The 13,549-nt window shown below is 37.0% G+C and overlaps 1 protein-coding gene across 1 annotated transcript; it reads left to right on the top strand.

Annotated features, from left to right (window-relative positions):
- Window positions 1–12,265: 12,265 nt before the first annotated feature.
- LOC112510830 lies at window positions 12,266–12,949 on the top strand. The gene is made up of 2 exons (XM_025116179.1): window positions 12,266–12,557; window positions 12,717–12,949. Exons 1-2 carry the CDS (start codon window positions 12,266–12,268, stop codon window positions 12,947–12,949), a joined length of 525 nt encoding a protein of 174 aa, XP_024971947.1.
- Window positions 12,950–13,549: the final 600 nt, after the last annotated feature.

Below are 13,549 nucleotides of genomic sequence, written 5' to 3'. Positions count from 1 at the left end.
CTTTTGGTTCCCAGGAAACTACGTTTGGATCGAAGTACGAAGGGCTTGATTGAAGTGTGAGATCAGCCCAAGACTAAGGTCGAGCAACTTAAACTCAGGATCTAATTCGAATATCAGAAGGATTATCATATATAACACAATTTATCTGTTTCCCAATTCCACTAGCATAAAAGAGTTTATTCAACTCCTGAGAGATTCTAAAATTAGTCTTGCTAACAAATAAGGCATATGATAGCTCATCCCTGGACTTACTAGAATTGCATATTCTTATTCAAATGAGTTGAAGCTAAAACATGTCGATTATTTGTAAATAGCTTCGGCACAAAATAAGAAACGGTCACCAACGATCCGGGGTTGTAACATAGTTGACGTCCTCTTTTTTTGGTGCTCCCACCTTCCTAGCCTTATGGACATGAGTCCTCTCGCCCTTAAAAAGGAAAGGCAAGAGCACTTTAATGATGGAATGTACATATACACACGAAGGTGCCGGACAATTTCAGGCTCTTTTTGCCTTCAGTAAAACCGGATAAAACATTGACTAATACCTTTTGGGGCTTTCCCAACCTGCGGTGGTGGGGCTTTTCTTAATGTATTAAAGAGGGCCTCTCTTCAATTGACCATGGAAATGAGAGCATTAAACAAAGCAAGAAGACGGTCGGACAAACTTTTTTTGCCATACTCGTTAAGTTCCTATTAGTATCCATGATACAATTTAGATCCTAGATGTAGAAATATAAGATAAGAAGGTGGATCTTCATCAGAGCAGGGCGAAAACGAACATAGGATCATGGCCCTTTTATTCTTTCTTTTGCAACTGATTGGGGTATAACAGTTTGGAGAGATCGACGAGCACCTCACACTGCCATGCCAACCGAAAACCTATTGAGTAGGGACATTTAAGGCTAACTCTTTCTCGTCTTCAAAAAAGTATCAAAATGCAGTTATATAAGCTATCACTTTTGCAATTAAAGATCAAGAACCTGACTCAACAGAGAAAAGAAGACCGGACTAAAAAAGATCTCAATTTCAATGATTGAACTCCACTATCATATCAGGCTTGCACTGGAAATCGACCACATTAAAATTACCTTCTGGGAGGTCCATTTGATATCCAAAAACTGCTCAGCAACAGTTGGACAAGTGGGGAATGTTGAGGTGAACCAGAAAAGTTTGGGTAGAGCCGGTCTCTCAAGTGATTCTTCCAATCTTTTGCATCTTGTGGTGAAGGGAAGCCCAGTTATTAGTAGCAAAAAGAGAAAGATGAAGGGCTTCACTCATCAAATGATACAAGTCTTGGATAAGAATCTGCAATGCACTAGAACGCCCTTGTTGACGATCCTTTAATAGATAAGGTCAGACTTTGCTTGCTTTGAGACATCTTGAAAAGGGAAATCCAATATCAAAATGGAAATGTTTGAAATTGCCCACCATTTGTTGCTCAAACTACAGCGGGAAATGTTATTCGTACAGTAGTGGAGCAAGGTATGCAACGAGCRGAAGTTATGAGGTCCTGGTCTCGGAATCCCATCTTCCGAGGTCAGGAGCCATGGAGCCTGAAGACCACTCTACGATCCTACTTCTGATCTCATCCCCTTCTGTTCCCTCCCTGTTGAATATCCCAACTATTCTCTTTGGATATTCTTGAAAGGCGGATTGACAAGTGCGGCGAGGAGATGGAGATTGTGAATTCCTATACGAAGGTTTTGTAGACGTGTCTCCGAGGGGTGGAAGAGGGTCCCAAGGGTTCGGTTGTTCGCCGATTCAAGTAGTACGTGAGTTGGGTTTAGAACGTCGTGAGACAGTTTGGTTCCTATCTACCGTTGGTGTTAACTTCTTTTTTGGTAGTAGTAATGCTAAAGTATCTTTTTCCTCAGTTTGCATTATCACTAAAAGCGTTCTATGAAGTCTCAATCTCTCTTACTTTAGGGAGGCCCTCCTATCAAGAACCTATGGTTTTATTTCATTTGATCATTCTAGCGTTAAAAATAGGGCTACAGCAAGCAAAGGAAGCTTTCCCCCTTCGTTTGTTGTAGTAGAACCTGTATCCTTAGAACACGAGCCCCTAATAGAAATCAGTATAAAGAAGAAAGTGATGTCTCGCTTAGCCCTAGCTCAAAACAACCAACTCACTTCGCCTACGCAAATAGATAGAATAGCTGAAAATAGCATCTTTCTAGCCTAGTCCAATCTCAAAATATTCCTGTCTATATTGTCCTGGCTCCCTTGTCAAAGGAGGGATGATCTCGTTCCATCATCTGGCTTATGTTCTTCATGTAGTATTCAGACCGAATGACTCTATGAAATTACGTTGATGCTTCCACACTTGGACTGCTATTTGTTTCATACCTGAAACCAAGTCATGGATTCCTCGAACTGCTCCTTTCTAAGGACTCTTCCCCCATGGCGATTCTCGGATTATCCAGGGCTCGAGGCCCCCGCCCCCGCCAATCTCCCGTTGGGTCAATGAAATGCTATAGTTCTTACATTTTGTCATGGAGAAACAACAAAAAATGTTTGTGAAGTTGTTGGAAGACAGAGATGCTAGCAACCAAAGGCATGAGATAGTCGCAGAAAATACCGTCGGTGGTCCCAAAGGAGCAAGCAATTGTCGTCATTAGATGTGGACTAAAGGGTTGTACATACAAGACTTTCTTGTATAGCAAACCGCTCGAATTCTCGGGAATCAATGAACCAATTGTATGTGTGAACTGGATACAAGATATCAAGTGAGCGTCCAAGTCCAACAAGTGCGATGAAAATCAAAAGGTCAAGTTTGTGTCACATATGCTAAAAGGCAAGGCCTTGAGGTGGTGGAACGTTAGGATGTCCGCCTTCGGAGCCCTGATTTTCCCTTTGCTCATATGGGATGTCTTCAAGAAGAAGGTAATAGAGCAGTGTTGTATCGAGAGGGTGTTGGACCGTATAGAGGAGGAGTTCCAAGCACTCAAGAAAAGGACCAACTCTATAATTGATTACTCTAGTTAGTTCATGGAGAAGATGGATTTGGTGGGCGATCTGGCCCGTGAGAGATCGAAAATAAAGGCCTATTTGAAGGACCTATCCATAGAAATAAAATTGATAGTCGCAATGCCAAAGTATCCACCTACCAAGAAACAATGGGGGAAGCTCTGTTGATGGAAGATGACCTTGCTCAGAGCGAGGAAGAGAAATCACTGGTTGGGGAGAAGAGAAAGTGGGAGGTCCAATATAGGTTTATCAAGAGACTAAGATCATCCAACAACAACCATGCGGATGACTCTAGGCGTGAGGCTACATGGTGCCCCAAGTGTTGAATAAAACCTTTTGGCCTTGCAACCCGAGTTCATGATCTTGCAACCCCAGATCTAGGATCTTCGTATCACTAGGCTCAATCAATCTATGATATTGGCAATCATGGCTCAATCATGTTTCTTTTATGGTATTAGCATCACTAAGCTCAATCATTTAGTGATATTGGTACATAGCTCTATCAACCCTATTCAGGCCACTTATTAAAGATTTGGCAGATAGGAAGATGTTGCAACATGCTAGCACATAAACCAAGGAGTGTGAGATTATGAAAGAAGCCCATAATTTTTTAAAAAACCCATAAAGCCTTGTTGATCCTAAGTTCATAAATTGTTTAATGCGTAACAAATAGGAACTTGAGTCTCGGCCTATGGTATTGGTGTTTGAATGATTGAACAAACATTGATTTATGATAGGCTATGTCTATTTTTTTAAAACAATAGGACTGATCTCTATCACATTTTTTTTATTTTTACCTTTCAAATTGAGTCTTCATATTTGTCGTTTTTGTTGCTTGGGGACAAGCAACAATTCAAGCGTATGGGTGTGATAAGTGCATAATTTTTATCACATTTCTATTACTTTTATTTAGGAATTTCTTTCTATTTTAGTTTACTAACCACCAATTGAGTCTTTTATTCTATTTTTACCATTTATTGAGTTTGGAGCTAAGTAGGCGAAGTATGTCTTCTTTTAATGGTTTGGAGTGAAATTTGCTAATATTTTGGTGCTACAGCAGGAGTTGCAGCATGAGACAACTATTAATGACATGGATTTCATAATCTTTTTGAAGAAGTATCGGTTCTTTAGTGATTTACATTTCTTTTAGTTGAATTATGGAGAGCATCTTCAGGAGAATAACTAAAATTAAGAGATGTCAAGTTTACGATTATTTAGCATCTTCTAGTATAAATAGGAAGGTACTCTTTCATTTCCAACACACTACAGTTAGATAGCTCTTTCAGCTATTCTAAGTTATTTTTTTTTTACTTTTAAGTTTTTAATATTAAGTTCGAAAATATTTTGATATGTTACTGTTTAGTGTGACGACATCTGATTTACATTCTAGCTGCATATTTACAATTCTTGTCATTTACGATTACGCTTTTACAATTCAGTCTTCCAATTACGCACTTACATTTATGCTTGACAATTCAGCCTTTCAAATCAAGTCTTTAAATTCAGTCTTTCCAATTATGTCTGATGTTACTTTTCAAGCGATGATGATCTAATACCCTAGCTTGAGTGTGAGTAAAGGTTGTGAGATATATGCCTATGTGATAGTGGATAATTGTTTTCGCTATTAGCTATCAACTCCACTATTCACTCCTTATTTTTGAGTTTCATCCAAGTGCTTCTTAAGTAGGTGATGTACATTGTTTCACTTCAATGAGTTAGACTTTAACTACAAGCCAATGTAAACTTTCAGACCACTAAGGTGTTATAGATGATCATAACAAACTACGTCAACTTTAACTGGTTGCAAACTATACAATGAGAATAGCATATCTGTACAAAATTAATTGGGTTACCCAAGACATTGTTGTTGAACTGAACCTCGCAAGACGGTTGTGCGATTCGGTAGTGTGGGTGAGAATTAATGCTGCAACACTAGTGTTGTAGCAAGCTTCCCAACATATTGTTGCTAAACTCCAGCCCGAGCTTCCCTAGCTTTTCTTTTATTTTGTTTCAAGCACTTTAAATTTATGTTAACTCACTCAAAAGCATTCCTTCAAATTCATCTTCTGAAATCACTTTTTAAGCTTGACTTAAGATTACTGCTTGTTTTAACTATCTATGTGGGAATGGTATTTGGTACTTTCTACCACTATATTACTTGTGTTCAACTGACAGTGATCTACCATCTATGATGAATAGGAAACCTCTAATAAGCCCATCGAAGATTAGGAGATTTTTGGGATTAGCCAACTACTACTGAAGATTCATTCAATATTTCTCAAAGATTGTTTCACCTTTAACGACCTTAACAAATAAGAATGTCAAGTTTGTGTTGTCTGAAGCTCAAGATCAACATTTAGAATCCTACAAAAGAAGTTGTGTGAAACACTAGTCTTATCTCTATCTGAAGGATCAAATGATTATGTGGTGTTTAGCGATACCTCTAAGATGGGTTTAGGGTTAGTGTTGATGCGAAAGGGAAAAGTGATAGCATGAAAATGTACAAAGATTTACTTTTGGAAGACTCTGATAAATTCAAGTATTCTATCCATCCTGCTAGTACGAAAATGTACAAAGATTTAAAGTTGAATTATTGGTGGCCAATCATGAAGCTCGATATGGAAAAATATGTGGAGAGATGTGTTACTTGTCTTCAAGTCAAAACGGAACACCAAAGGCCATATGGAAGTCTTCAATCCTTGAATATTCTGAAATGGAAATGGGAGCACATTACTATGGACTTCGTGACAAAATTGTCAAGGAATTTTAGGGGCCAAGACGCAATTTGGGAAGTGGTACACGATTTAACCAAGAACCCTCACTTTTTCGCGATACGAGAAACCTTGCCGATGGAAAATTTGGCAAAACTAAATATCAATGGGGTGATCTCAAGACATGGAGTGCCATTGTTTATCGTCTCAGATATTTACTTCAGACTTTTGGGATGACCTACAAAAAGAATTAGGTATGAAAATAACATTGAGCACGACGTACCACCCTCAGACGGATGGTCAAAGTGAAAGAATTATCCAAACGCTAGAATACATGTTGAGATCGTGCGTTATCGACTTTTGGATACTCCCCTACCTTTGGTGAAATTCGCCTATAATTATAGATATCATTCTAGCATCGAAATGGCACCATTTGAGGCCTTCTACGGTCAAAAGTGTAGAACTCCCGTGTGTTGGCTGGAAGCGGGAGAGAAACAATTTTCCGGACACAAAATCGTCTAAGAAACATCAAATAAGGTGAAAAACATTCAAGATCGTTTGAAGGCGGCTCAAGATCGGCAAAAGATTTGCAGCTGATAAGAAGCGAAGACCGATCGAGTTCCTTGTGGGGGACCGGGTTATGTAGAAGGTGTCACCATGGAAGGGCCTCATTTGGGTCAGGAAGTGTGGAAAGCTTAGTCCTTATATCTTTAGGCCCTTTACTATGTTGGGTCGGGTTGGTCTACAATCATACAAGTTAGAATTGCCACCGGAAATGGAAGGGGTCTACAATACATTCCATGTATGTTATCTACGTAGATGTTTGGCGGAAGAAGAAAATGTTGTTCCCTTGTTGGAAATCGAGAGGATGGAAACAATCGTTGCGTAGAAGAACCCGAGACCATTTTGGAAATAAAGTCAAAGAAACTTCGCCACAAAGAAGCAGTTATGATCAAAGTTCAACGGAAACACCATCGAGATGCAAATATGATGTAGGAAGCCCAGGAGGATATACGAAGGTGATACCCTCACCTCTTCGTATAAGGTAAGATTTCGAGTACAAGATAGATTTCAAGGTTGGGAGGATTGTAACAGCCTTAAAATTTATAGCTTGGAAATTTTATATTTTACCTTTGAATTCGATGTTTAAAGATGGAATTTATGGTTAAATTAAAACTTAGTGACCTTGAGTGAAATCAGGTGGTCTAATATGTTTTAAGAACGGAAAAACCCATGAAATAGTGAGTCGAGCTACTTTTTGGGCGGCCCAAGCCGTGTGGAGAGAATCATGGGCTACTGGATGGTTATTCGACCTTGAAGTTGGGCATGAATATAGCCAGAAGGTCGGGGCGCCTTATGGGACAGCCTAAACCACATGAGGGTAGTGGCCCGAATGGCATAGGCATGTCGCGTGAAGGGCGCCATGCATACTGAAGACCCATATTGTGTGCATCGAGAAAAGGTAGCGGGAGATCTTGGGGCACTTTAGGTGGCACTATGAGTGGTGTAGTTCAATCCAGGCACAACGACCAACTCTATAATCCTCATTTTACTCCATTTCATCATTTCACCTACCTCCAAATCCTCATTCTCTTTTCATTAATTTTGTGGGCTTCATTCTAGGGCATATTTTGAGGAGTCCTCAAGCATTTATTGTCATTTAGGGTAAGGGTTCAAGTTGTGGGTCTAGGCAAGGTAGAATAAAAATGAATAGAATATGATAAAATATGAGAAAGTAAGTATTTTCATAATCTTATTATGTCCAAAGGAGGGAAAGCTCTCTGTTCCTGGATCTCCTGTAGTTGGATCCTCTAGAAAAAGAGGAATCTGCCCGAGGAGGGGCCCGCGTCTGATTAGCTAGTTGGTAATTTTCCACCGCCTGTCTAGAGTTGAGCTCTGGGATTTTGACGACCATCTCATCTCTATTTCTAGGGTTTTGCTTGGTTTTCTAGGTTTTCACTAAAAACCTAGCAAGTGAGTTTTAAATGCTTTGTAAAACTGGATACATGCTAAAATGTGTTTTCTAACCTCATTTCAAGCTTTAATTTCAAGTATTACTTTATTATGTGATGATTTGGTCATATAGCCACATACCACATTTGATGAACTTTTATACATGTTCAGAGTAAATCACTACACTGGGGACATGAAAATGATTCTTTTTATATTAAAATTTTATTTGAGATGGATTACATATAACTTGGTCCACTATCACGATATTTCTATGTTAATCATGTGTTGTGGATCTATTGACCTAAATTAGGAATTTTACCTATAAATGCTAGTTTCGTGGTTATAGGTAATATTGTAAACTTATGTGGCAACTTTTAACATGATCTATGGGGATTACCTCAGTGAATTGTTGGATATTTCCATATGGAATTTATGATTAGATATACTTTCAAGTAGGCACTAAGAAGGTTGAGTCTTGAGGTGTTACTCAGAAGGGTAGGCATTAAGAACCACTAAGCTTGAGGCACTATCTTGAAGGTAGGCACTAAGTGAATGTGAGTCTTGAGGTGTTATTCATGAGGATAGACACTAAGGTCAACCTACTCTTGAGGTGAAACTTGTTAAGGGTCATTAGACATTTGGACTTTATGGTTAGGTGTGGCCACCCGACAATATTGGATGAGAGGCATACTTTTGTGTTCCCGCCACTCTCAATGAATACGGATATCCCGGTTGTTTCCGAAAGAATGATATATGTGATTTATAAATAAGAGTGGATGACTTCTTTAACTATTGCTTATTACCGGTACCACATCGAAATAAGTCAATAAACAGTTTAAATAAACAATCCCAAACACCCCCCCCTCCCCCCTAAAACATATTTTTATTTTATTTTGAGTAAACTACATTTTTGGTCATTGTGGTGAAGACGAAATAACATTGTAGGTTTTAGAGCATTTTCAAACAACTATAATATAATTTTTAAAAAATACAGGATTAAAAGTTAAAATCTTTATAAAAATAACATCAAATTTCAATACTCTATTTTAGCCATTATATTATTATTTATATTATTAAAATAGTCAATACATTTAATAAAATATTATTTCTCTTCTAAACTCCTATTGGCGAGAAAGTATTAAATATTATTTCTTCTCTTAAATATGGAGTTTTAGAAATTTCTCCAAATTTGAAGATTTCTACTCCCCCCCCCCCATCTTTTCTCTTTTTTACCATACAGTATAACATAGCTATTGGAGCAAAAATATATCATAAATCTCCTAGATCTATATTTTAGCATAGCTATTGAAGATGTTCAGTGTGGTACTTTTGTACCAAACTCAACCAACCAATATGTGTGTCAACCTTACGGCCTTACCAATTAAATTGGTATGAAATTATAGTCGGTTGGTAATATCGTACCAAGTATACAAACTTGGTTGATACACAGTATTGAAAGTTGCATAATGTAACATCCCAAAAATTGGGACAACAAAAAATTTCCAATTAAAGCTAGAAAATTGGTAGTAAATATCAAAATATGAGCTTTACCCTAAAAGGAGGAATCATCATACACCAGTTAATTACATTTGTAAATAGTTGGGTTTGGGCTAACAACATCCTAATTTAATCCTCAAAGAATTATATTACATTCAGATGTCAACCAAATCATCAAAAGGCTGAAACAAAACATGGTGTCCCAAAAGTGCTCCTTAAAAGCTCTCTACAACTGGTCGATCAAACCTGTTTAGACCCCACTACTAGAACTTAAGATACATGCCGACACAAAAGAAGTGCTAGGCCAAAAAGTCTTTTGATAAGTCACCTCCCCTAACTTATTAGTTTCAACTTATTAGGTTTAGAAAGCAAATTACCCTTTTCTAACCCTTTACTCACGAGATATGACTCATTCCTTCTCACCAACAAATACGCTCCTTCCTTTTCACCCCCTATGCCTCCTTCCTCAAGCGACCGAAAAGGGACCTTCGAATTCCTACCCAAAATCGAACCAATTCATCCTACAATGGGAATAGTAATAACACACATAATCAGTAGAAATCAACGAAGACAGTGATTGATTGATCAAAACAAATATGATTTATGTATAAAATCGATATCGATCCACTTCTTAATCCCCTATTTGCAAAAGATGGAGATAATCGGAAGGATGAGCATATAGGGTTCCAAAAGGATGCTCAGTTGATGGCGATGAATACCTAGAAAATCATCTATGGAGGTTAAAAGAGATAGGGTTACAATATAGATTGGAGATAGGGTTTATAAAGTTTATCGATTGGGGTTTAGGTTTTGCAATTAGGGTTACAGAAGGATGTTAATCCAAATGTTGATGAATACCCCGAAAATCATCGATAGAGGTTAAAGGAGCTGGGTAATGTCCTTTTTTGTCATTTTATGTGTATAAGCAAAATTTGTCAAATACTAAAAACCAACTTTTCAACTTATTACATTTTAGTATCGCCATAAACTAATTCAAACATTTTTTATAGAACTCATGTTTCACAACATATAAGTTGACAAGCCTTAGACATAAGTTGTTTTAAGTAAGCAATCTCAAACACCTCCTTAGACCATCTCTAATGGTGATCTGGATTGTGAGATTGTAAATAAGACAAAAAACTTTAAAATAAAAAAAAGAAAAATGAAATAAATATGGCAATCCTTCTCAAACCAATCTCATCAACCCCATTTCAATGCCACATGTCACATTTCCATTGGTTACTATTAGATTTTTTGGATAAAACTTATCTGATAAAAAAATGACTTTAACAAAAAAAATTAAAGAATAATAAATATACCAAAATTCATGGTTTTCAATTCCCTATAAATAGAGCCACATATTTTCATCGCATCAATCTTTCTCTTCATTTCAATCCTCTCGTTATCTTGCAAACTCCAAAAAAAACTTTCAATTTCTTTCAATTTTCTGCTATGGATCCAAACTTCCCAAAAAAAATTAAATTATCAACATCCTGATAACTCTCAGTATCACTCAAACACACAATATGAAAACTTTGAGTTTTCCATCTATGATAATTAGGTTCCTACTCCTGAAAATACTCAAACACCATAAAAGACTTTTCAGAGCCGATAAATGGGAAACCAAAGAAGATATGGTATTGATGTCAGCATGGATCTATGCTAGTGAAGAACCTACTCGGGGCAAAAACCAGAAGAAACAAACATTTTGGTCACGAGTGAAAGAATGACGAAACTCGATTAGAAAATCGTAAGGACTGGAATCAGGAATGGAAATCAAATGAAAGGTCGTTTTGCACGACTTAACAAAAGTGCAAACAGATGGACTGTTGCATACAGAGAAGCATATCGACAGAAAATAAAGCGAAATGAATATGAAAGATGTTGAGAAAGAGGCTCATGCAATTTATGAGATGGGTGGGAGAAAGTTTAATGACTTGCTTAATTTTTAACGAAGTTATGTGTAAACATCCCAAGTGGGATTTACAGTTAGAAAGTGATACGACACGTTCTCGCCCAAAATATGAAGTGGATAATGAAGAAAGTGGTGGAAGCACAAAAAGATCAAGAACTTCAACAGGAGATTATTTTGTTGAAACCAACCAAGAATCGCCAACTATTGGTAGTTCAACAGTTCAACGTCCTATGGGTAGAGATGCGACAAAGAGAAAAGGAAAATGTAAGGCATCACAATCTTCTTTAGCTCTTGACTATTCTGAAGAATTTCGTGCATTGAACATCACAAGAAACGGTGAGGTTGAAATCATGACCAAAAGACTTGAATTTGAAATAGAGAAAGAAAACCACAAGAATCAACGATAACACCACAAGAATCTGCATATACTGTTGGTGAAAGAACACTTGTCACTAGGAGAAGAGACATTGAAAGAACATCTTTTGAATATGTTATATGGATAGTGGTTTATTTGCAATTTAGAATTCTCTATATGTAATTTGCTATTTTGTGTATCTGTTTGTAACTTGTTTTTCAAGTATGCTATTTGAAGTTTGTTTTTATGTTAAAATGAATGGTTATAATTGTCTCCCAATAATGTGAGATCTCTTTCACTCAGGTTCACATGCCATTGTCTCCCAATAATGTGTTGTCTCTTTCACTCAGGTTCACATGCCATTATCTCCCAATAATGTGGTCTCTTTCACTTAGGTTCACATGTCATTGTCTCCCAATAATGATAGGTCTCTTTCACTCAGGTTCACATGTTATTGTCTCCCAACAATGTGTTGTCTCTTTCAATCAGGTTCACATGCCATTGTCTAATTCCCTTATATATTTGTTGTCTTTCAACAAAGACTTATACATAAAATTATCCTCAAACATCCACTAAAATGTCTCACAATGAAAACTATTCACCAGAATCAGCTGACGAATTTGATGAATGGCAATCACGAGTTGTTCAACAAAACCAACAACTTGATCGCATCATAGAGAATATGGTCATAAACTCATCCAATCTGTTAATAGGATATCAACCTCTAAGAGCAAGTATGAGGTATCATGGCAACATGAGATGGACGAAGTGCGTTTGATGGAAGACAATTTTATCGACAATCTGACGTATGACCATGTTATCTTCTGAAGAAGATTTCAAATGCGAAGACCTATATTTCGTTGTATAATGGATGATGTTACTACTAATGACGAATATTTTCCACAAAGAGCTGATGCCACGGGTAGACAAAGTCTTTCACCATTGCAAATATATATTGCCGCCATTAGGGTGTTGGCATATGGGGCATCAGYTGATGCAGTTGACGAATATTTGAGAATGAGTGGATCCACAACAAGAGAAGCTCTCATGCACTTCGTAGATGGTGTCATCTTATGTTCCGGTGGCGAGTACCTAATAATGCCTAACAAAGCTGACTTGGCAATACTACTCTATGTTGGAGATCAACGTGGATTCCCGGGTATGATGGGTAGTATTGAGTACATGCACTGGGAATGAAAAAATTGTCCAAGTGCATAGGCTGGACAATATGCCGGAAGAAGTGGAAAGCCAACAATTATTTTGGAAGCTGTTGTATCATATGGTTTATGGATATGATATGTTTACTTTAGAACCCCAGGTTCGCTTAATGATATTAATGTACTCCACCGATCTCCTGTTTTTAATGATGTATTGGCAGGCCGGTCACAAAAAATTAGTTATGTCGTGAATGGTCACGAAAATGATAGGACGTATTATCTCACTGATGGCTATATCCTTCATGGATTGCATTATCAAGTCAGTTACATCTCCCCAAATGCGGAAGCACAAGTTATTTGCTCAAGTTCAAGAGACATGCATAAAAGATGTTGAGTGAGCATTTGGAGTTTTACAAGCTCGTTTTGCATTTATTCGACGACCATGTCTTGTTTGGGGCAGACATATAATGAGACAAATTATGATAGCTTGTATCATCATGCATAATATGATAATTGAAGACGAACGAGATGTATATGAAAGTTATTATGATCCTATTGAGTTTCTTAATGACATGCCCACAAATCGACAACAAGGAAGCACTACAGAAGATGATGGTCAATCAACTGAAATATCTACTGAACGGATTTAAAACCTATCTCGTTATATAGCTAATACAGAACAATTTTGCAGTGGGGGTCACTCATAACGCTATAAAATATGATTTGATTGAGCATATATATGGCAAAAATTCGGTCATAATAATTAACTACGATTATTTATGTATTTGAGATATGTAATTTCGTACTTATTTTATTTAATTTCAGTAGTATGATAAGTTTTTTATAATTATAATTTCGTTTTAAAATATATAATGGTTTGTTTATTCTATTCTTATACTTAAAATTAAAAATTATATATATAATTTTTATAAAATAACATTTTAGATTAGACTGAATTGTAGAGAATTATGGTTAAATGATAAAATAAGTAATT

This window comes from Cynara cardunculus (assembly GCF_001531365.2).
Source record: "Cynara cardunculus var. scolymus isolate 2C chromosome LG 4, CcrdV1, whole genome shotgun sequence".
Classification (NCBI taxonomy): Eukaryota; Viridiplantae; Streptophyta; class Magnoliopsida; order Asterales; family Asteraceae; genus Cynara; species Cynara cardunculus.
Note: the sequence above shows the minus strand (reverse complement) of the source record. Positions and strands in the feature narration are given on the sequence as shown.